Here is a 24,729-nt window from a genome sequence, read left to right as displayed (position 1 = left end):
CACTTTGTAGACCAGGCTGGCCTCGAACTCAGAAATCCACCTGTCTCTGCCTCTCAAGTGCTGGGATTAAAGGCGTGCGCCACCACGCCCGACATTGAAACATTCTTTTTATCATTTTACTGTTTTTAACCACAGGAAAACTGTTAAGGGGTACTCACGTAATTGTACCACAGCACTTTCTCCATTTGTTGCAATGTAGTGCAGTGTTTGTTCTCCATAGTAGGAGGCTCCTGTCTTGTCAACCTCTGTACTGGCTATTACCAGCACAGCAGTAGCTGTAACAGAAAAACAGTATTCAATGAGATTAAAAATAAAGTTAAAGTCATCTATATTCCTTTATTTACACATATATGAACCTTAAATTAATATCCAATAACAAAAGTGAAAAATTACTCATCATACCTTTTTTATTCCACAGCATTGTAACCTTATCAGCTTTAAAGAAGCTTTTATTGGCCAGTGCTGCCTGAGGTCCGGCAAAGTTGGGATACTGATACAGTCGAACAAATGAGGGGGCACCTTTACTTCCTGGGACATAAACTGCCACCTAAGATACACATGTAGAAATCAGTGCTTAATTCTTAGAAGCACATAAACTGAGATGGATGTTTTTAGACATTCTTTTTTTTTTTTTTTTGACATTCTTTTTAAAAACAGAAAAAACACATGTGCTATATAAATAAAAATAAATAAAAGCAAGAATTACCTTATAAGGTTGGGTTCCAGGTGATAAATTAAAGTCATTAACTTTTTGCAAATGTAATTTATTTGCAATTGTGTCTAAAATGAGAAGAAATGAATTAGACATGGATAATAAATTAACAAAACTTATCAAGCTCTGAACTCATTATAAAAGGCTAGGATAACTACAAACTCTTTATTGTAGTTTCATGTAATGAGGCAGAGCACTCCAGTAAAAAAGCCAGACAGAATTAGGCTTGAATTCCATTCACTCATTTACTAGGGATGCAAACTTGAACAAGTAATAAGATGATACTAATTATTATACCACCTATTTCCTAGGGATTGACTTTAAGAACATAATGCCAAACACAAGGTATATACTTCAATGAATTATCAATCTCTATATTAAAGAAGTCATAGAGCTCATTAGATGGGAAAGATCAGCCTCAGCCTGCTAATGTAAACTGTGCTTATCATATAGAAATTCTGTATGAAAAATAATAATAAAGATAGCTGATCCTGATTAATCTATCCTAAGCAACAAGCATCTATGTTAACAAACAACAGTGTTACCCTAGTTAATGGGATAGAGAGCTATTCTCTTTATTCAGTTTCAGATGTCAGGAAGTATTCAAATGTAGTAGCACAAGAAACTATCAAACTTGAGATTTCCCCCTCTGTAGCAAACTAGGAAAGTGGACATTAGTTTTTGTCACTTTGATACAAACTAGAGTCACCTGGGAAGACTTCTTGAGGAATTGCCTCCAGCAAATTAGACTGTAGGCAAATCCATGGAGCCCTTTCTTGATTACTGCATGATGTGGGAGGACCCAACCCACTGTGGGTTCTAGGTTCTATAAGCTGGGCCCCGGGGAGCAAGACTATAAGTAGAATTCTTCAGTCCCTGTCCCCTGGGTTCCTGCTTTGGTTTCATAATGGACTGGTAAACTGTAAGATAAAAGAAACTTCTCTAAAGTGGTCACAGGTACAGGAAGCAAACCGGGACCCACCAAGAAGACAAATAAGCAAGCTAAGGCAAAAGTCAGGTGGATAGAGTATCAGAAGCAGGGAAATGAAGTGCATACTATGGTGTCTATAATGAGAAGGAGCCTGCATGTTTTCTTTGGCACATACAAGCAAAATTACCAATTCTTATTTAAGTATAATAAAATAACAAGTGTTCAATCACTAATTAGATGCTGTACAGATTAAAAAAAAACAGAATTATCCTTTCTTTATTCTCAGTAATTTTGTTACCGGTATTACTATTGGTATTTTTTTCAGAATACAGTGTGGATAATGTGGAAAACAGCAAAACTTATGTGATTATGATATTCCCAAATCACTATCTATGATATACCAAAGAAAAAGGACTTTTTTTTTTTTTTTTTTTTTTTTTTTGGTTTTTCGAGACAGGGTTTCTCTGTGTAGCCCTGGCTGTCCTGGAACTCACTTTGTAGACCACATGTGTATCCAGACACGAAGGCAAAGTAATCATACACACAAAATGAAATAAGTCTAAAGGTATTTTTAAATCTTGCAACTTTTAAATGGAAGTTATCTGCCTTGAAGCTAAGTACTACAGCCTCCGAAAAGAAAGAAAGAAAGAAAGAAAGAAAGAAAGAAAGAAAGAAAGAAAGAAAGAAATTAAGAAAGAAAGAAAGAAAGAAAGAAAGAAAGAAAGAAAGAAAGAAAGGGAAAGGGAAAGGGAAAGGGAAAGGGAAAGGGAAAGGAAAAGGAAAAGGAAAAGGAAAGGAAAGGAAAGGAAAGGAAAGGAAAGGAAAGGAAAGGAAAAAAGAAAAAAAAAAAAAGAGACGGGAAAGTCTAGTTACCATGATTTCTATAGTGCAATGAAGCCTTAGAGTCAAGACTATAGTCTGCAAATATTGTTTTCCATTAAAAGGGATTCAGCTGGCTTAGAATATTAGCTGACTCTAGACAAATGTCAGGAAATATGTGAGATAATCCTAAAATATCTTATTATATAACAAAAACTCCATATTCAATTAGCAATTTATACAAGACTGGTAACATGTTAAATTCTATGATAAGAAATAAAAACAAACTTCAAACTACAGAAAAATATAAAACAAAAATGAGTGTTTGAAATAATCAACTGCTGGCCAGGTGGGGTATAAATCTTTAATCCAGTGCTCAAGAGGCAGAAACAGGCAGATCTCCAAGTTCAAGACCAGCCTGGCAAACAATGCCAGTTCTAGAATAGCCAGGGCTACCGAGAGAAATGCTGTCTCAAAAGACAAGCAAACCAACAAATAAACATAGACCCCCCCCCCCAAAAAAAGAAAAAAGAAACAATCTACTATAAGGGGTAAAAAAGAGATTAAGAAGGAACCTAGAGACTAAAAGAAATTTGAGAGATATCAAATTGCAATATATGACAATTTCAGATCTTGAGTTTTAAAACTTAATAGAACTTTTGCAGTGTTAGAAGTCTGAATAATAATCATATTATTTATGACAATTGTATGGCTAAGTATTAAATTAAGTATTACATTGTATGGTTAAGTATGGCCCACCCTAACTTTCAGTGATACATATTGAAATATTTGTTTGGTTTTAGCTTAGTAGAGAAATGATAATTGAATAGATGTTAGAAGTTAAGACTAGCCATGGTTAACAATTATTGAAACAGAAATTCTATACAATAAAACACTTTAGGGCAGGTGTGTTAGTTAACACGTGCCTTTAATATCCGCGTTTAGGAGGTAGAGGTAGGGAGATCACTGAGTTCCAGGCTAGCCTGGTTTATACATCTAAGTCCAGGCTAGCCAGGTCTACAGATTAGTCGTCCTGGAATTTACAATGTAGACCAAGCTGGCCTCCTATTTAAGAGATCCATGCCTCTGCTTCCCAAATGTTGGGATTAAAGGCACGGGCTACCATAACTGCTGTGGCACACGCATTTAATCCTAGGATTTGGGAGGCAGAGGTAGAAGGATCTCTTTGAGTTTTAAGTCAGGCAGAGCTGTGTAGTTTCACACTTTCTTAAAAATTAATCAATTAAATAATTTAAAAATAAACAAATTTTAAAATTATATTTCAGAACTTCACCAGCAAGAACAAAAGAATTATAATATTTTAATAGCTATTGTCTATTACCTGATAATACAGATAATATAAAAAGAAAATATTTATGGTCTAGAATATCAGTGGCATTCAAATTTACAAAGATTTGTGCAAATAAATATAAACAACAATTATAATACATCAATTATATTTAGGATGATCCTATGATGTCACTTATATTCTTAGGAAAACTATATTCTTAGCACTAAAGACAAAACAAACAAAAAAACTTTTAAAACTGTATTTTAAAGTAGATAATAAGATTATTTAGAAAGTTTTTTTCATACTAAAATTGTTGTTCTCAAAGAAGTGAACTTCGTTGTTAACATTCCGGGCACAAATAATTTCATCATCTGACCAGGAAGGACACCTATGTTAAAGAAAAAAAAATTGGAAAACAATAGAACCATGTTAAAGCTTATGATGCTTTTTAAGATCAAATATTTACATTATGTCTGCTACCAACAGTGCGAACAGAGTCTTACTAAATTGTTGTATCTTAAAAAAATACTATTCCTTCCTTTTAAAGACTAAAAGGGATAACATTTTAACTATAATATATTCTTAAATACTTAAAAACCCTTAAGGTACTATATTTTGGTCTAACTTATTTCCCAAATCAATACCAGAGAAACAAATATATATGATGACATCAGCAATACACATCATTTGCAGGCCGTAGAGAGCTCAGGGGTTAAGAGCACTTGTTCTTGCTGAAAGCCAGGATTCCAGATGAGCTGAAGGCTTTTGTTGGCCTCCCAGGTTAGTAGGCATACATACAAAAACTGTAAATACACACATGCAGGCAAAACAGTCATAAAATCTAAAATGTCTTTAAAATTGCACTTTAAAGCATTTATTTACCAATTTTGCATTTTTTTCTGGATGAACGATTTCAAACATGCTCCAGTTTTCATGTCATAAAGTTGTAGGTTAGGCGTCCCAGCAGTGCCATCTTTAGAAGCTGCAACAAAAATATTTTATAGTGATTGTCTTCTAAAATTTGTTAAGACTTGACTCTTACAAAAGTCTTGAATAGGATTAAAAATATTAAATAAAAAAAATTGCCTTCAATCAACTTTCTTTCCTGTCTTTGTAATGGAATTAGTCACTCATTGCTAAAACCATGAAACATGACATGTTTGAGTGAAAGCCCCACATCGCTAAAATGATGTTATGATGTTTTAAGACTTGAGAGATTAATTCTGATATATATTACTGTCACAGGGATCAAGTCATGAAGGTTTGTACCTATAGATCATAAAAATAAAGTTATTTATGATTCTCAACAATGTTTTTTTGTTTTGTTTTGGTTTTTTTGTTTTGTTTTGTTTTTTCGAGATAGGGTTTCTCTGTATAGCCCTGGCTGTCCTGGAACTCACTTTGTAGACCAGGCTGGCCTCGAACTCAGAAATCCACCTGCCTCTGCCTCCTAAGTGCTGGGATTAAAGGCGTGAACCACCACCGCTCAGTGAACACAAGTCTTTTTAATGAATGATCTTTTGAAAAAAAATGTTGTTTGTTTGAGAGGTCTCACTATGTAGCTCTGGCTGTCTTGGTACTATGTAGACCTGGCTGGCCTTGAACTTAAGAGATCTACCTGCCTCATTAGTCATGTTTATATTCTGTATATCCATACTATGTCCATATGTTTCTACCCACAGTGCTTTCAAGTACCCTTTATTTTGCATAATGGAAACATAGAAACATAGCTATGGCAACGGCAGCAATTTGGGTAACAAAGGCTGTAAGGAGCTTCCTTACAGTGAGGAGGTTAAAGTTCTTAATTACTTAACGTAAGCAAAGGCTGCACACTTACAGGTATTAAGATTGGCAGTGAGAATGATCGATCGCATATCCAGGAAAGTATGAACAAAATTTTGTGCTGATTTTTCTGTGATATCTCAAGCAGTAAAAGTTATAGTCACAGTACAGTAAGTACTTACTTAGTTAAAATGAAAAAGTGGGGGTGGCGAATGTAGCTCAGTTGGTAGAGTGTTTGCCGAGCATGCATGAAGCCCTGGGTTTAGACTGCAGCACCACGTGGATGGGGCATGGTGGTATACAGAGATGCAGAGAGGAAGATCAGAAGTTCAAGGCCATCCATGATGGCCTAAGGGACGTGGCTCACTTGCAGTCTCAGTCATACACTAAGATCATATTCCCTGCAGATGGCTGGGTGTGTGTGTGTGTGTGTGTGTGTGTGTGTGTGTGTGTGAATGTGTGGGAGGTTTCCAGTGTGTGTGAGGTTTCTGCTTGACCTTAAACTACCATTTTACAAAGTTATAAACCTAGTTTTTCTCCCTCTAAATATAATTGCTCCTGCTAGAATGTTTTTATGAAGGGAAAATACTTACTAGTGTAAGGCTGCCACGTTGCCAGGACAGTGTTATTTGGTGAGAATTCAAGGCAAACTGCTTTTGGGAGGTCGAAGGAGTGCAGTAGTCCCTTGTTAGCGACATTGATTATATTTACTCTGGTTTCAAAAGAAAATACTTCAGCAAAATTACCATTTTATAACAGCCAGCTCTAACCAAAACATTTCAAATACAGAACACTCCCAATTGTTCACTTTTCATAACCACTTTTCAGGAAATTCCAAGAAATACCAAGGCAATACTTGAACTTTAAAGAAAATGTAAAATTTACCCCAAAAGTATTGAGAAATAGTACAGAATTAGCAGAAAGATCCACAAGTGATAGGACTTCCAATGGAGCCAGCACATGGCTAGGCTGCAGGAAAGCTGAGGGTCATCAAATCAAAGGGAGAAAGAATGGAGAATGGAGAAGCCTGCTTTCTAAATGTGAACGCATGGTTGTATTCGTTGGGGGAGTCTGTAAGCAAGTCTATTAAAATCTTAAAAGCGGTCTAACATAGACCTGTTAAGAATTATGGTGGTGTAATAATGACAAAATGGCAGGAGTCACAGAATAAAAGTAGTTCCCATTGCTCCAAGTTGTCTGCTTCCTACATAACCCCAGGCACAGGCCAAAACACTTCCTGTAAATCTCTTTGAATCTTTACAAGCATCATTATGTTGATTTTATAAACAAATTCACTTAGGCTTAAAAAAAAAAATCAAATGAATTGATCTGATCAGATATTAGTGATAAATGCTAGAGCCAAGCTTTGGAAATCAGTTTGTCCTGACTTACTTTCCTATATTTAACTTCCAGGGTCGAACTGCAGAGATGGCTCAGAGGTTAAGAGCAGTGGCTGTTCTTCCAGAGGACCCTTGTTGGAGTGCCAGCACTCACACGATGAACTCCAAAACCAGGTCTGATGGCTCTTCTGGCCTCCAAGGGCAGTACACACATGGTACACAGATGCATGTGTGGGCAAAACACCCATAACCCACATATATATGTAAATATATAATTGAAAAGAAACTGAGGTGGGTAAACTGGCACACACCTTTAATCACAGCACTCGGAGCAGAGGCAGGTGGATCTCTGTGAGTACCAGGCCAGCCTGGTCTACATAGTGAGTCTGAGGATAGCCAGGGCTATGTAGAGAGACTCAGTAACAAAACAAAACAAAAAACAAAACACCCTTAACATTGTGGCTAAGATTATATTATATATTTATATATAATGAAAATATTTTATAGTTTGAGTTAATAACTTAAAAAGTGAATCAACTAATTTAACAGCCTTTAATGGTTAACCACATTTGATCTGACTTTTAGAAGATTTTATAATATATCACCACCATAAAAAACTGCTCAATTCATACTTCCAGGCTAATGCATATAGTTTTTCTCCTTTGAAAAGCCTAACAGTATAACCATAATGTAGTTGAAAACAAAAGAAAAATAAGGAGCAAATGGTTGAACATTTTTTGATCTGTGAAATATTGTAGTGACTTTGTGAAAAATTCAAAAGAACTGGTTTTAAGAAAAATATGACTATTTAAATATTTTCTTATAAGATCAATTTTGTAATCTGATACCTTCTATAATATAAATTATACTAATCCTTTTGAATAATTTCTATGCTTCTATATACAAGAAAACTAATACTAAAACTTTAGTTACTGATTTAACAGCAAAAATACAAAATATCTGAGTCCAAAGTTAACAAGTGAAAAAATAATTATTTTCTAAATGGTAGTAGTAAATTTAAGAATCCTAACCAGTAATTTAGAACACGATTTCAAATAACTTTTGGTTTCCTCAGTAATAATTTTTCTCACAGTAATTCTTAATTCTAAGTCACTATATAATTCAATTTATGGCATATATTAAAAAAAAATCTCGAAGATGTTCAAAGTACTCTCACTCCACGTGACAATAAAAGACAGGCTTTACCAATGATAACCGAATACATGTATCTCTAGTCATGCCAGCTATGGTCTCATGCTGCACAGAACATTTTCGACAAATGGACACTAACTTTTCTCCATTGCTCCAGGCAAACAATGTCCCATCCTTACTAAAAGTGTACACTTTGCAATTTCTTCCAGATTCTCTGAAAAAAGAAAAATTAAAAAGTATTAGTAATATTTCTTAAAAATCTGATTAAAATGTTTACAATCAATTAACTCAATGAATGCACAAATTTTAGAAAATATTCCAAAATGTGTTTGTCTATTTAAATATTTTACCTTTTAAAAATTAATGTCAGCAACCATTGTAAAGCATGCTAGAAACTGGTTTCATGCAAGCAGAAAAACCTGCAGGACTGTGTCCTGAAGTACTGGGTGTGGTGCTTCCGCAATCAGAGCACTCAGGAGGCAGAGGCAGGCAGATTTCTAAGTTCGAGGCCAGCCTGGTCGACCAGGCTGAGTGAGTTCCAGGACAGCCAGGCTATACAGAGAAACCCTGTCTTGAAAATTAAAAAAAAATGTAAAGCCCCTATAGACTCATGGATTTGAACATTTAGTCATCAGGATGTGTCCCTACTTGAGAAGGACTAGGGGGTATGGCTTTATTAGAGGAATTGTGTCACTGAAGTTGGATTTTGAGGTTTCAAAAGCCCAAGAAAGGTCCAGTGTCCCTCTCTTCCTGTTGCCCGTGAATCCAGATGTAAATGGTCAGCTCCTTCTCCAGCACCAAGTCTACCTGCATGCCACCATGCTAAAAATGCACTAAACCTATGCAACTGTAAGCCAGCCCTCATTAAATGCTTTCTTTTATGAGAGTTGTAGTGGTCATGGTGCCTCTTCATAGCAACAGAACACTAAGTCTCCAAAGAAGCCAAACAATAAAACTGAATGCTCACAGTTCAAAACTACCTGCATAACAAAGCAGTGGTAGAAAGAATGCCCTCAAAGACTAAAAGGCCCCTGCATCTGAAAGACTGCACTCTCCCATCAATTTCTCTATGTGGAGATTTAAAAACGATACAGAGGCCTTAAGAAGTCAGTGGCTTCTGTATGCCATCTGTGAAATATGACCCGTGTCAACATTCTAGCAAGGAATGAAAACGCTAAGTACTGTAACTCTACTGGAAAGTGGATGTAGCCACTGGGAATCCATCTATGACAAGGAAGACCTAGCCCGACATAAATGTGTGTGAGTAAACATGAGTCTACTGGTGTGGTGACATTAAATAAGAACTTTGTGGCAAACAAAGACTTCAACTGCTAAGTAACAGCAAAGACACCAAGAACTGACCAACACAGCCTTTTAAAACACGACATCATTGATTTCCCTTAAGATATTTTTTGCTTCTGTTTTCACAAAATGGTAGCTTATACTCACTTTACAGACAATAAAACTTACAAAATATTTTTCCCACAAAAATAACTATGAAAAAAATGTCTCTTGTCCTATCACAGTACAACTTATTCTCCAACCTTAAGACAGAAAATTTCTATTATCTCTATTGATTCCAACCTACTCTTATCTACCTTCCTCATTTTTGACTCCATAATTATACCCTCATTGTTATAAACATATTTGTTTATTGAGACAAAGTTTCTCCAGACAAAGATTTTTCTGTGTAATAGTCCTAGCGGTCCTCAAACTCACAAGAGATCCTCTTGCCTTTGCCTCCCAACCAAGTGCTGAGATTAAAAACTAACTCTTAGCCGGGCGTGGTGGCGCAAGCCTTTAATCCCAGCACTCTGGAGGCAGAGGCAGGTGGATTTCTGAGTTCGAGGCCAGCCTGGTCTACAAAGTGAGTTCCAGGACAGCCAGGGCTATAGAGAACCCTGTCTCGAAAAATCAAAAACCAAAAACCAAAACCAAACCAAAACAAAAAAAAACCCAACTAATTCTTTTCTGTTGTTGAGATTTTATTTTTACCTTTCTTGAGGCCTGCTTCCCTAGCATAGCTGTAGCCATGCTATTTCATATTGTTGCTATAATATGCTTGCCAGTCATTGATGCAAAAAATAACTTGACTGAGAGCAAAGTCATGATGACCATATACTCTGTTATGTTCTGTATATTATGAGGTCTTTTAATTTAAGAAGTTCCATAACCAGGCTGAAGAGATAGCTCAGTGGTTAAGAGCACTGACTGTTCTTCTGAAGGTCCTGAGTTCAAATCCCAGCAACCACATGGTGGCTCATAAACATCCGTAATGAGATATGATGCCCTCAGTAGTGTAGTGTCTGAAGACAGCTACAGAGTACTTACATATAATAAATAAATCTTAAAAAAAAAAAAAAAGAAGTTCCACAACCTTAAGCTTCACTTAGGACCCATTAAATTATCAATGTAATTGATCCACCAAAAGGCCAATATAAACTGCTATATCTAAAATGGTTTGAGTCAGGGCTCACCACCAGGCGGGCACTTCCAGCACCTGCAATGTGGTTTTAGCCTTTATAAGTTGGCCCTCAGAAATGTCCAGCACACCGCTTAAGTCTGAAGCTATTGCCCTGGTGGATAAATCCTTGAGTGTGTGTTCAAACCATCCCTGTTGAACCCCAACAACTTTATGTTTAAAAGTGTTTTGCATGAAATCTATGCAATACACGCACACAGTGCCTGGGGAAGCCAGAAGAAGTCATCAGATCTCTTAGGACTAGAGTCTCAGTAGGTCATAAGCTGCTGTATGAATGCTATGAACTGAACCATGGTCCTCTGGAAGAGCAGCCAGTTGTCTTAACCACTGCGCCATCTCTTCCTCCCTCACTCCTTTTTTTAATCCTGGCAAATAAGAAAATTTCGCTATTTCCATACAAACATATAGTTTAACAACAGATGTAATTATAAATTATACAGATATAATTTACTTATTTTTGAGACAGGGTCTCACTATGTAACCCTGGCTGTCCTGGAACTCATTATGTAGACCAGGTTGGCTTTTTTTTTTTTAAAGATTTATTTATTATTATATGTTAGTACACTGTAGCTGTCTTCAGACACACCAGAAGAGGGAGTCAGATCTTGTTACGGATGGTTGTGAGCCACCATGTGGTTGCTGGGATTTGAACTCTGGACCTTCGGAAGAGCAGTCGGGTGCTCTTACCCACTGAGCCATCTCACCAGCTCCAGGTTGGCTTTTAACTCACAGAGATCTCCCTGCTTCTGCCTCTTGAGTGCTTGGATTAAAGGTGTGAGACTACCCAGTCAATACAAATTTTAAATAAAAACAAACAAAAACTTTATGTAAATACAAAATATAGGCATTCATCGCCAACCTCAAATGTTAAAATCAACAAAACATCAGAGGCTAGAAAAGTGGCTCAGCAGTTAAGAGCACTGGCTGTTCTTCCAGAGGACCCTGGTTCGATTCTCACTACTACTCAGCTAAAGAGACCAGGCTACCTCATCTTCTAATATCACCACTTGTTCTCAGACCCTAGAAGGGTGAAGGTCACACTTGAGCATGTTGTTTCTATAGTTGCTACTCAAAGTGTGGGAAGGCAGCGGCTTTGAACACTAAAACATGCCATCTAGTTACAGATGTCTTAGGATTCCAACTATAAGGCTAGGTAAGTACTTCACTCAACTAAATCCCCACCTTGTTCAGACAGCTGGTACATCTTAAAGTTTGAGAGGCACTAGTCTAAACACAAAATTTCTTTCTGATTACAAAATTTTATTTCTGCAGTTACTAACAAATCCTAAAAGAACCTGTATTCATCAACTCTAAGGGTACTATAAAATGTGGGGTTTTTAAGCCAAGTATGGTGGCACGTGCCTTTAGTGCCAGCACTCAGAAGGCAGAGGCAGACAGATCTCTGAGTTTGAGGAAAGCCTGGTCTACAAAGCAGGTTCTAGGACATTGAGGGCTACAAAAAGAAATCCTGTCACAGGGATGAGAGGGTATACAAAGAAAAAAGGAAAAAAGCGTAAGGTTTTTGTACTATAGAATCATAAGGCATAGTGGTGGAGACATTTTTACGCAGTATTTATTTATTTATTTAGTTAGTTAGTTTTTTCAAGACAGGGTTTCTCTGTGTAGCCCTGACTGTCCTGGAACTCAATCTGTAGACCAGGCTGATCTCGAACTCAAAAATCTGCCTGTCCCTGCCTCCCAAGTGCTGGGATTAAAGGCGTGCGCCGCCACTGCCCGGCTTATGAAGTATTTATATTTAATATCGTTATTCTCTAGTATAATTTTTTTTTAAGATTTATTTATTTAAACAAGTACAGTGTAGCTGTCTTCAGTCACAGCAGAAGAGGGCATCGGATTCCATTACAGATGATTGTGAGCCCCCATCTGGTTGCTGGAATTTGAACTCGGGACCTCTGGAAGAGCAGTCAGTGCTCTTAACCACTGAGTCATCTCTCCAGCCCCTCCAGTATAATTCTTAACGTTCAAATTGTTCTTTTTTAGGTTGGCATTAAACTCTTTCTAGTTGATTCCTGTGACTCTTTCACAAGGTCCATAATTCTTTCTGCCTTTTAACTGGACAAAACTAGGAATTAAATGTTTTACTTAAGATTTCTTTGTTTGTTTGTAGTGTATGTTGTATGTGCAAATGTGTTCATTCAAGCGATGTGTGAACTGTTGCCACTGAAGGCCAGAGGAGGGTGTTGGATCTCCTGGAGTCACATTTATAGGAGGTTGGAACCACTTTTTATGGGTGCTAGGAACTGAACTTGGGTCCTCTGAAAGAGTGAGTGGCCTAACTACCTCTCTAGCCCACAAATAATTTTGAAAGAAGCACTAATGAGCTCATATGCAAGGTTTTTTTTACTCATGCTAAAAATAATTTAGATCCTAATAAAAGTAATACAATTATTCTAATTGTTTTGACTGTCAACTTGACTGGCTTGAAGCAAAACACACTTGGGGCTGTGTATATGAGATCATGTCACAAGAGCTCTCATCTAATGAATGGCTTAATCCACTGATAGGGTCAAAATGTGAATGGAGCACTGGAAGGTGGCCAAACTCTGGAAGATGAGCTCCTGTTGGAGGGCAGTCACTCCTGGGCATGCTCCTGGGGTTATAGCTTGCCCTGGTCCTTTCCCGATGATGCTCTGTTCTGCTTCCTGGCTTCTAGAACATGAAGAACCCACTCTGCGACCTGTCGCTAGTATGTTCTGCACAAGCGTAAGGGACCAGTCAACCACTAATTGGAACCCAAATAAACTCCATTCCTTTGTTTACTCAGATATTTTGGTAATAGTAATATAATGGTTATTGCTCTTTATTTCAACAGCCTCAAGCAAAAATAACTTTAGTGAACAATAACACTGCTGAATATATTACATATTCAACAATTTTGTAGATCTTTGTAAGATTTCAAAAACCCAACATAAGCTAAATTTACTCTTTCATTTAGCCATTTTAATTATTCTATTCTTATCCAATTTTATTATTTAGAAAATTATATGGACTAACATCAAAACTGTATATCTACCAAAGTTCATTCACAGATGTCTTGAGTTGTATATTTTGTCATCTATTATCAGTTATCATTTTTATTCAGTTTTGCTTTCATTTTCCTTGGTTTCTTTCTGGAAAAAACATACATGTATTCAGATACATAGTATGCATATATATTTTACTCTCCTTCCTTTTTATGCCACTATCATCTTCTGGCAGCATAGTGATTACTAATAGTGACTTTAATTATCATATTTGCAAATTTTTCTCATTCTAGAAGAGAAAACTTTTCCAAACTCAATTACTTTACGCCATTAATTAGTTCTTTCTTCCCTGCTTCTCCATTTTTTAGATGAGATGATCTGCTGTATGTGTGCATGTGCATACGCAGCACATACCTGTGGAAGCCAGAAAAGGGTTTCACCCACAGGAGCTAGACTTATAGGCAGCTGTGAGCCACTTGATGTAGGTGCTGGGAACCTAACTTGGAGCCTCTGGAAGAGCAGTGTATGGCCCTTAACTACCGAGCCGTCTCTCCAAACCTTAAGTCATTGATTTTGAAATACAAAGATTATTTTTCTTGACAAAGAAATACATATTCTTCCCATCTTGTTAAGAAAACATCCTACTGGAGAGATGGTTCAGCGATTAAGAGCACTGATTGCTCCTCCAGAGGTCCTGAGTTCAATTCCCAGCAATCATATGGTGGCTTACAACCATCTGTAATGGGATCCAATGGCCCCTTCGGGTGTGTCCAATGACAGCTATAGTGTACTCATATACCTAAAATAAATAAATAAATCGTTAAAAAAATCCCAAGAAACTAGTTCATCTATAATTTTTCTTTCTTGGTTAATGGGCTGGAAACATGGCTTCACAATTAATAGCATTCACTGCTCTTCCAGAAAACCCAGCTTCAGTCTTTAGCATGCACTTACCAGTTCTGCCTGTAACTGCAGTTCTAGAGAATACAACAACCTCCTCTGGTGTTGCTTAGACACATACATGAGTAAAACACCCATACACACACAATACAAACTAAAATATTTTAAGAAACACACCATTAACAAAAATCTTTTGGTGTGCATTGTATTTGACACAAGCTATACCTGGGAAGCACCGTGCTTTCTGTGAAGTGTGGTGGTCCATTCACCATGTACAGTCCCTCTGATCCTCTGACTAAAGAAACAAAGAAAAAAAGGTTGGTTACTCTGCTAAGAAATACCTAGCTTTATTACTGAATGCTACTCAAAAGCCAAAGGCTATGGAAGTACAGAGAACTCATGAAACACTTTCTTATACTACAGAATGTTAACATTTCAAGTCTACTTTGCCTTTCCACATAAAAATCACTATAACTGGATAGAAATAAATATGCAACTTAAAAACAATATCACCGTCAAAATAAAAGGACCTGTGTCACAGGTAGAAACTTAGCTGAATACAGCTAAGTTTAGAGAACAGTAACAAGTTCAAACAATCCCAGGGAAAGATAAAAAAGAGCATCACAAGATGGAAAGAAAGTTATGTGGGTAGGAAAAGCTGGAAAAGAAAACGGGCTTCAGACGTAGAAGAGTATGGAGGTGGAAGTAAAATAATGTTGGTCTTGAGTATCTTAAGAATAAAACCTCAAGAGTCCCTGCTGATTTCTAAAACCAGATTTGCATTTTGAAAAGATCAACCTGGTTTCATGGGGACAATGAACTGGATGTGGGAAAGTCTGCACCTCTCTCACAGAAAAGCCTACACATTCGGTTCAGAGTGAAGCCACGGGGATGAAAAGCAGAAATGAGGATGTAAGATGTACAAAAATGCAACAGGACTTAGTGAAGAATTGCTACTTTAAGCCAAGAGAAGAAACTGTAACCCATGTCCATGGCTCCCACTACATTTGCATTTCTGCTAGGTAAAGGATTCCCTCCTCTTAGTTACTAGGAAAGCAATAACATGAATAGCTGGGGTGGGGCTTAGCTCCAATCCTAATTCTTTCATTTATCTTTCCAAGAACTGAAGAACTGTTAAGAGACAACTATTAGAAAAACACATACAAGCCAGGCAGTGGTGGCGCATGCCTTTAATCCCAGCACTTGGGAGGCAGAGGCAGGTGGATTTCTGAGTTCGAGGCCAGCCTGGTCTACAAAGTGAGTTCCAGGACAGCCAGGGCTACACAGAGAAACCCTGTCTGGAAAAACTAAAAAAAAAAAGAAAAAAAAAAAAAGAAAGAAAGAAAGAAAGAAAGAAAGAAAGAGAAAAACACATACCCTCACTAAGAATTAACCAGCTCAATTTCAGGGATCAGGCAGGCCCAAAGAATATCAAGTTAGAATGAAAATCTACGTCTTTATGGAGTTGCCAGTTTAACAACAGAAAACAAGTACGCAAGCACATTAAGACTCTAAGTTTGTTAGACAATAGGATGGAGTCTAGCAAGCTGCTTTGTACATTTCAAACAAGAGACTCTGTACACAACGGCTTACAGACTATTTGATGTGTGCCTTCACTATATGCTAAGTGTTAGGGATTAAAAGGACTTTACTACTGTTTTCAGGATGATTTCTAGTTGGGTGTGGTAGCGCTCACATAGCACTCCAATACTGAGGTGGCTGATGCAGAGACATAGAGTTTGAGGCCAGTTTGATCTACTGCTATAATTTAAATCAAATGCTCAAAATATTTAAAAAGCTATAATGATACTTGTAAAATGTTCTGTGACAAAATATGTCCTAGATTTTAAAACTTAAGTTTTGTAATTTTTTTTTTTTTTTTTTTTTTTTTTTTTGAGACAAGGCCTCATGATGTAGGTAGCCCCAGCAGGACTAGAACTCTCTAAGTAGTCCAGGCTGTCCTGGAACTCAGCGATCTCCCTCCTAAGAGCTACCATGCTCAGGGTAAGTAATGTAGATACATTATAAACTCACTGTTATCGTTTTACCCTTTCCCTTTGTGTGTGTGTACTAATTAACCTTATATACCTTAAGGGATGTATACCTACCATGGAGTTACCTCTATAGCCCTCAAGTTCTATTCTTTACAGCATTAAAGCTACCACACAGGTAAAACAGTAGTAGCATTTCTCAGCACCAATCAATCCAACTGCTGCAATGTATATAACATACATTACAATTTAGAATAGGCCACATTGTCTTAATGCTAGAATTAATTAAAAAAAATCAATATCTCATTATGTAGCTTTTGCTGGCCTGGAAATTTCTTAAGTAGACCAGATTGACCTTGAACTCACAGAAATCTGACTACCTCTGCCCTCAAGTGCTGGCATTAAAGGCTATCATACATGTTACATGTTTAACAAACACTAGAAGGATAAGCCACAAATAAAATTTTCAAATGAGGGAGTTTATTGAGATCATACCTTAGTTATACATTATGTAGAAATTTAGCCAGTGTTAAGGCCATGGCCACAAAGGTATAGCAGAATCTAACACACTACGACCTTTCTTAGAATTTATATACCAATCTAGAATAGAATGGCAAACTGTCAGTACAGTCCTAATAAGGCCGCCGCTACGTAACTATAAAACGTGAATGTGATCAAGCTGTCACTGCTAACCCAAGTCCATGGTCTTCCACTGATGGACAAAGAAGAGGGGAGCTTGTTCTTACCTCACTTCAACCACCGGTATTTTAGCAGCCTCCCCCAGCTCTAGTGACACTTTTAATTGGCAGCACAGATTCTCTGTCTTGTTCATTTCTGCCAACATTATGGGAACTCAGAATGTTCTAGACACCAAAAGGGGTTTCTCACAATTTGTATTTAAGATCTATTATTTCATACTAGGGAAGAAAGTAAACTCCAAAATAACACTGGTAAGAAAAAAACAGCAACAAGAGGAAAAATAAGACCTGTATCAGCCACACTCTCTAAAGGAAAGAGCCTGAGATTTCTGTTGGGAATGCTGGTCAAACAAAGAAAAGCTCTTTTCTTTAGAGTCACTAAGCTGGTTGAATATCTGCCTGAGGATAAATCTGTCTCCTTTAATAAAAGAAAAGCAAGAACCAGGAAATACAGAAATAGATTTGGGGGTGGGGGGAGTGTTATGTAAATACTTAAATTTATCAACACTAAAGCTTTTTAGAACAAGTGTTTAAAAACTCAAGTTTCACATGTTTTGGTCTTTTCTCATTTCCGACTTAGAGTTATAACAATAAACAATTATTCACAGATCTATAGATCTAGTAAGTATACATTAAGTAAGATTTAAGGATTTAGGAATTTAAAAACTTAAAACAAAGAATGTTTAAAAGAGTAAACAGTATATTTTATTGGTAGAAAATAGACCATGGAATACCTGGGTATAATCCTAACCCTGCAAATATGTAATGTAAATTTGGCCAAGTAATCTTTGGGCATCTAAGAATATGATACTATGAGAGAGTGTCAGAACAAAGGCTCTAATCTAGAATCCTGTGAAAAAAATTGTTACTTTGTTAATTTGATTATATACAATCTATTCTTCATGAGTTAATTCTCCTATGTTTAGTGTCTACTATTTAGTAGGTTCTGCATTAGGTACTGAAAAGGCAAGGATGAATAAGACTTTACCCCAAACATCATAATTTAGCAGTCTAGCAGGGAAGGAAAATAGTTGAACAAATAGAGCATTTCCTTTGTGATACATAAAAAAAAGAGTGAAAAATAGCTCAGAAAGCGACCGTGCCCGTGCAGAAAGTGTGGTAAATTGCTTGGAAGTAGCTTGCCAAGTCAACAGAAAGAAGAGGATAATTCTGAAGAAGAACTTAAAGGGCTTTAACAACTCAGTACTGATGGAACACAAAATAAGCCGCGATGCCAATGCAGTAAGGTTAGTGCCACTAAGATTATAGTGATCCGTATGCTGGGCTGAACAGGATGGACTTCACACTGTCTCAAAAGGGCAGAACTTCAATCCCTTTTTAATGTACTAATTTTTAGGTCGAATTCAAATATTCATTTAGTAGTAAAGCTTTTAAGTAACAGAGAAGCAATTTATTGAATTACATAATTATGCCATTTAAATAGTGTCAGGGGGCTGGAGGATGGCTCAGCATTAAGAGTACTTGCTTCTCTTAAGAAGAAATAAATAGAGTTCTCAGCACTCATCTAAGGTGAGGCTCACAACTCTAACTCCAGCCCCAGGGAAGCCCACACCCTCTTCTGGGCCTCTTAAGGCCTGTACTCCTGTGCACACGCTCAGATACAGACGCATAAATAAATAAATAAATAATCTAAACAAAAGAAAACAATCTCAACTATCTGGCAGTGTTTAGAAGATTGCAACTAGCACCTCATAACTATCTGGCGAATAAATTATGATAGTCTATCTGAACAGGATAAGCATGGCTCTTAAAAATGTATATTCCTAGACTGGCAGAAGTATAAAAGCTTTGCCGTGTCTCAGGAGGACATAACTTCCAATTCTCAAAAATAAGACATTCGTCCTAATGATGCTATCTTTCTTCTTACATTGTTATCAACGATTTTTTTCTTTCCCACTTCTTTTCTACTTGAATCTTTTGTTTATTCAAACTTACATACCCAAGCCATAACATAGTATAGCACCTTTCCCAGTGTTGTCCAAGTTTGTTGTTGTTGTTTAAGCACCACAATATGTGTCAGCTTTAAATTCCTAGCGTCTTCTCATGTTCTACTTCTTAAATACTGTCTCACAGCTGTTTCAATCGAAAACATTAGACTATCATTATCCTGCTCACTGTCGCCACCTTAAGCCACATCTTCAGCATGAAACCTAACCTACACTAGCAATGTCTTGCTCCCTATCAACTCCCACAAACCTCATAACAATAAGGGAGCATATAATTTTTAATAATACTTAAGTTCAGATGAATTCGGTGTGAAGAGTCTTGTTTCTTCTATTAAGAAGGGTCCAAGCAACACCCGGCATTGCAGACCACAGGTCACACATCAAACTAATACTTTCTGTTACCTGTCTATTCCTATGGAAGATGAAGAACGATGGATGGATAACTGGGAGGAGGGACTACTGGGGACGGAGACTTCACTTCCCATTGGGATGCTATTACCAAATAAACTAAAAGACAGTTTGGTCCTTCCAGGAGGAAAGGCAAGACGGACTTCCAAGGCTTGCTAAGGAATTCTCCAGCGCGAAGACACAGAAAGAAATCACCGTAAAGGAAGAGTCTCTCGCTCTTTTGGAACTCACCTGTCAACAGCGGTGTGGACGGCGCCATCTTGTCCCGGAAAGAGAAACCCACGCGCTGGGGTGAGAGTTCAAGAAAGGCCGAACCCGGCCTCTACACGTCTCCCCAAGCGCAAAGTCTGCGAGTCGGTGTTTCCGGCGCCGCCAGCCTCGGGGCCAATCCACGTCTGGTTCCCGAGCGCGCACGCGCAGCTCTGGCTCCTCGTTTTCCGGAGCGGGGAAGAGCCTGGCTGCGGTGGCGGCCGGCGCTCGCCCTCCCTCTCCGGAGCGGGCGGAGTCCACACTTCCGCGGGGCGGGGTCTGCCCAGTGCTGACGTTGGCAGCCGAACCCGAACTAGTTCGAGGTTGCCGGTTGCACTGTCCGGTGGTTGGACTCTTGCCTCTCGGCCCTGCGGCCCGCTCTCCCCGGCACGCCGCCCCAAAGGCTGCTCAGACCGCCGCGATCGGCGGCTGCCGGTGTTCCAGCGCTCCGCGTCCCGGCCCAGTGGCTGTAGACGGCGTAGGCACCGCGATCAGAGCCGAGCCTCCCTCCCGGTGGCCCGGGACCGGCGAGCGAGCGAGTCCGAGAGGTTCTTGGGGCAGGTGGCGCTGCGAAAATGGTCGCCAAGCAGAGGATCCGTATGGCCAACGAGAAGCACAGCAAGAACATAACTCAGCGCGGCAACGTCGCTAAGACCTCGGTAAGGGAAAGTGGGCACCCCGCTCCATGTCGTGGCCGGGAGCCGAGGCCCGCGCCCCGCGCCCGGCCGGGGCCGCGGCGAGTTCTCCCCAGACCCGCCTGACTCCGGACTCCCGCTGCGGTGGAATCTGGGGTGGGGGGAGAGATCTGTGAGTCGGCCGGCCGGCCACCTGGCCTGGGGTGCAGGCCTTGGGAGCCCGGGATCCGAGAGTGCTTTCTCTGCATTTGAAACCGGGTTTTTTCTTTTTGCAGAGAAATGCCCCCGAAGAAAAGGCGTCGGTAGGACCCTGGTTATTGGCCCTCTTCATTTTTGTTGTCTGTGGCTCTGGTAAGTGTTTGGGGGGCTCTCGCGGTTTGGAATGACGTGGATGAGTGGCGAGTCCTACCTACCCGCGTGGTTCTCAACCCACCTGCTAAGAGAATTGTTTCTAGTGAACTGGATAACTTGTACCACAGAGGGTGGTGCCCCAGAAATTTCTCTTACCTTGATTTATGCTCATTGAAGATCAAAAAGAGAGAGAGAGAGAAATTAGATCTTCCTAATGATCCCTTAGAAGAAATTAAGCACCAAATATCTCTGATTTGCATTGTAACTTTATTATCGATAGTGTTGCAAAAAACTTAGCGAACATCGTGAACATCTGGATACTAGAACAGGACTGAACGATACCAGTACCTAAGGTCTCTATGTCAAAAACTAAGTATATAAAGTAAGGGTAGTACAAAGAATTGATTTTCTGTAGAGGAAACATACCTGCTGGGATATTTAATGTATGAGACAAGTGTTTTCAGGTAAGATTAGTTATTAAGACAGCCTGGTTTTAAGATGATAGACTCTTGCCCCTGCGGATGGATGTATTACAGACTGTCCTCCTGCTCTGCCTGCTGCTTTAATAGACAAGCTGCTGTTATTGAGACAGATGCTTTTATTTGCCGCATTCTACAGTTCCTGAGATTTTCATTTAACATTTCACTTTGCCTTTTTTCTAAACTTAACAACCGGAAGCTTTCTTGATATGTGGCCAAGAGCCAACCAGTTTATGTAACACAAAAAGATTATTGAATTTCAGCTGTGTGAGAATGAAGAAATGTGCATGTGTTAGGAAACCAGGCCTTTAAGGATATGTTGGAAATAAATTAATAGTAGGAAAAACGTGTTTGTTTTGGTGCTTTCAAGTTATTGCTAAAATAATTTCACATCTGGAATATCTCTTGTACATCTTATAGGTAAAAGTCAAGGAGCTGCAATTAAGGAAATAATTTGAGTTCGATGTGAAGCTCAGCTGCAGCGTATTTACCTATCATGCATCAGGCCCTCCCCGGGTCCCATCCCCAGTACCACGAGATAATAATCACTTCAAGGCATTGAATTGTTTAATTATGATAAACCTGCTTCACTTTTTTATTAGCGTAAAGTTAGATTAGCATTTGTAACTGACTGTACGATCACGCTGGAGTCTGCAGCTGCTGTAAATAGATGACTTTTAGTTGAGAGGCCTGTTTTCTTCAACTTGTTTTAATATTTGCTCTTTCTCTTCACAGCAATTTTCCAGATTATTCAAAGTATCAGGATGGGCATGTGAAGTGACTGACCTTGAGATCTTTCCATTCTCCTGTGAATTTTAACTTGAACTCATTCCTGATGTTCGATGCCCTAGTTAAAAACCATTGAGTAAATCGGCCTGCCTCAGAATGACTTTTCATATCCGCCTTCATGTGTCATTCCAAGGTGTCTTCAAGAGTCATTCCAGGTTTGCTAGTCCATGCCACAGTGCCTTGCAAAAGCACCACATGAATAAAGCAATAAAATTTGATTATTAAGTTCCAGTAGTAGACCATACTTATTCAGTACAGAATGAGTTTTATATGGTTATTAAAACATGACTAATTAGATTAAATCTGTGTAGACAGGGTATAGATTTTGTTAACCCTAATGTGTAAATGCAATTAGCTTAAATTTTGGAATCTTATGGTTTTCTATAGCTATGCCCTTTTTACTCTTGAATTGGAAAGCACACTCCATTATAGGGACATGTAACTGTCCTATAATAAGGTGCTTTTAAATGGTCACCTACACGGCTTAGTTTTACCACAATCATTGTCACCTAAAACTTTTTAAAAGCTTCTAGGGCATATTGTAAGTAAAGATGCTTACAGCTGCATCTGTTTCTAATGATAATGTTTCTGTTACACAGCCTTGAATTTTGCATGAGTAAGTATAGTCACCTAGGGTCCCATTCGAGCCTGGATTGAACATTTTCTAACTTAATCAAAGTGATTGCAGTTCCACTAAAAGCTATCATGGTGAAATGAAATTAGAGATGGTTTGCTGATGTCATACTGATCAGAATTATCAAAGGGTTTACTGTGTAGATACGGAGAAAGACAAGAACTAAATGCCTTGTCGAAACATGTGGAGTCCCGTGTGCCATATGATATCTTAGCATGTTAATTGCACTTTTAATACCAAAAAGGCACATCAACTAAAGTTTTGATTGAAATGCCCTTAGGGTTCTAGGTCTATCGATCTAAATGAGCATTTGGAATGAAATGAATTTACTGATGAGGATCAGTCTAGTCTTCCTTTGTATGACTTCGTAGGTTGTGATTGATCATTTTCTTTTTACTAATAGTAAGGGTGAGAGTAATGAGGCAGGTTTGACATTTTCTGGTACTATTGAAAACTACAATTAGTCCTATTTATGCACTTAGCCAGAACTTGGTGCAGACACCAAGCAATATCTGTTTATGAATGGAGAGAAGCCTGCTTATGTTTGCTTTGTTATTTGCCTCAGGAGATCTCTTTTGAAATACGCTGTTTTCAAAGGAACAGAAGGGAAACTTGCCCCTGTTCTGAGAGCAGTGTAAACCTCACAGGGCTTTGGATCCCCTCGGACCCCCTTGGACACAGAGGAGAAGGAAGGGAAGGAGTGGGTCGGGATGCACAGGAATCTTTCCTGTATCGGACCAGGAAAGAAAGCTGGCTGTGGGTCTGTAGGGTCATGACTGTTGTCTGCCTCTTTTCACCCTGTAAGTGAATCCCTGAACTTGGTTCCCTCTGAAGCCAGTCTTGGTTAACTAATTCTATTTTACTATAACTTTAAAAGTGAAAGATATTCTCTAAATTTATAGCAGGTGCCTTATTTCCTTTGAATCAAATCATTCCATACCAGAATTTCCCTTGGTTTACTATAGATAATTGGCTTTAAGATATTCTTGTTTTTAAACATACAATGTTTTAATTATTTTGTTAAATTGCTGTAGCCATCAATCATTTCACATTTGTAAAATTACATTCCCTTTGTATCATGTAATTTACCTATTCAGTGCATTTTATATTCAGGTTGGATTATGCATATTTGGGTCAATGAAAGTTGTGTCTGTTTGATTTATGGTTTAAAAATAAAGTTCCCTGGATATTTGATGCTGTTGTAAAAGAAAATGATTTTGCAGAGTTTTTATTTGAATACTTTTCATAGTTTATAGAAAATTATTTTAAAGGAATGCCTGTACTTAGCCTAGCAGTGGTTGCAAATGCCTTTAATCCCAGCACTTGGGAGATAGAGGCAGGCAGAGCTCTGAGCTCTAGATAAACCTGGTCTACAGAGTGAATTCTCCGAGAGCCAGGACTACCACACAGAGAAACCCTGTCTTGAAAAACGGTAAGAAGAAAAAAAGAAAGAAAAGTCTGTATTTAAGGGTCTTAAGGTTTCTGTTGCTGCAGCTAAACACCATGACTAAAAAGCAAGTTTGAGAAGAAAAGATTTATTTCCATGTCACTCACTGTTCATCATCAAAGGAAGTGAAGACAGGAACTCAAGCAGAGCAGGAACCTAGAGGCAAGAGCTGGTGTGTCCATGGAGGGGTGCTGCTTACTGGTTGGTTGCTCCTCATGGTTTACTCAGCCTGCTTTCCTGTAGAACCCAGGACTGGCAGCCCAGTGATGGCACCTCCTAAAATGGGTTGGACCCTCCCCCATCAATCACTAATAAAGAAAAGGCTTTATAGCAGGACCTTATGGAGGCATTTTCTCGATTGAGATTCTCTCCTTTCAGGTAACTCCAGTTTGTTGGCAAGTTAACATAGACACATTAAGTCAAAAGAAATAATACCTAGCCAGGTGTGGTGGCACAAGCCTTTAATCCCAGCACTCAGGAGGCAGAGGCAGGCAGATTTCTGAGTTTGAGGCCAGCCTGGTCTACAAAAAAGTGAGTTCCAGAACAGCCAGGGCTATACAGAGAAACCCTGTCTCGAAAAAACCAAAAAAAAAAAATAATAATAATAATACCGAGAGGTACATGTTAGGTCTGTAATTGGACATAGTAGCTAGAAAAATGTGTAAAAAGCAAGAGAATTCGACACTTA

The 24,729-nt window shown here is 38.5% G+C and overlaps 2 protein-coding genes across 3 annotated transcripts in view; one reads left to right on the top strand and one right to left on the bottom strand.

Moving 5' to 3' along the window:
• The window catches only part of Eif2a (eukaryotic translation initiation factor 2A), a 31,681-nt gene extending 11,727 nt beyond the window's left edge, over positions 1–19,954 (bottom strand). The window contains exons 1-9 of one of the 2 annotated variants that reach the window (NM_001005509.2): positions 19,689–19,954; positions 14,619–14,688; positions 8,167–8,241; positions 6,129–6,247; positions 4,636–4,735; positions 4,059–4,141; positions 707–780; positions 403–547; positions 159–275 (exon numbers count right to left, since the gene is read on the bottom strand). In NM_001005509.2, coding sequence (NP_001005509.1) covers positions 159–275; positions 403–547; positions 707–780; positions 4,059–4,141; positions 4,636–4,735; positions 6,129–6,247; positions 8,167–8,241; positions 14,619–14,688; positions 19,689–19,716 — 811 coding nt within the window. In that variant the 5' untranslated portion in view covers positions 19,717–19,954. The remainder of the gene's footprint in view (positions 1–158; positions 276–402; positions 548–706; positions 781–4,058; positions 4,142–4,635; positions 4,736–6,128; positions 6,248–8,166; positions 8,242–14,618; positions 14,689–19,688) is intronic. The other variant, XM_006501321.4, reaches the window with a different exon arrangement.
• On the top strand, positions 19,891–23,806 carry Serp1 (stress-associated endoplasmic reticulum protein 1). The gene is made up of 3 exons (NM_030685.3): positions 19,891–20,365; positions 20,617–20,692; positions 21,907–23,806. Exons 1-3 carry the CDS (start codon positions 20,282–20,284, stop codon positions 21,945–21,947), a joined length of 201 nt encoding a protein of 66 aa, NP_109610.1. The 5' UTR covers positions 19,891–20,281; the 3' UTR covers positions 21,948–23,806.
• Positions 23,807–24,729: the final 923 nt, after the last annotated feature.

This window comes from Mus musculus, chromosome 3 (genome assembly GCF_000001635.26).
Source record: "Mus musculus strain C57BL/6J chromosome 3, GRCm38.p6 C57BL/6J".
Taxonomy (NCBI): Eukaryota; Metazoa; Chordata; class Mammalia; order Rodentia; family Muridae; genus Mus; species Mus musculus.
This window is presented reverse-complemented; position numbering and strand designations above follow the sequence as displayed.

What these genes read in the sequence shown, in the direction of transcription:
- Serp1 (NM_030685.3), top strand. Translation starts at nt 20,282, where the DNA reads ATGGTCGCCAAGCAGAGGATCCGTATGGCCAACGAGAAGCACAGCAAG. An exon ending in GCAACGTCGCTAAGACCTCG is followed by an intron (nt 20,366 to 20,616) that starts GTAAGGGAAAGT and finishes TTCTTTTTGCAG; the next exon opens with AGAAATGCCCCCGAAGAAAA. An exon ending in TTTTGTTGTCTGTGGCTCTG is followed by an intron (nt 20,693 to 21,906) that starts GTAAGTGTTTGG and finishes TTCTCTTCACAG; the next exon opens with CAATTTTCCAGATTATTCAA.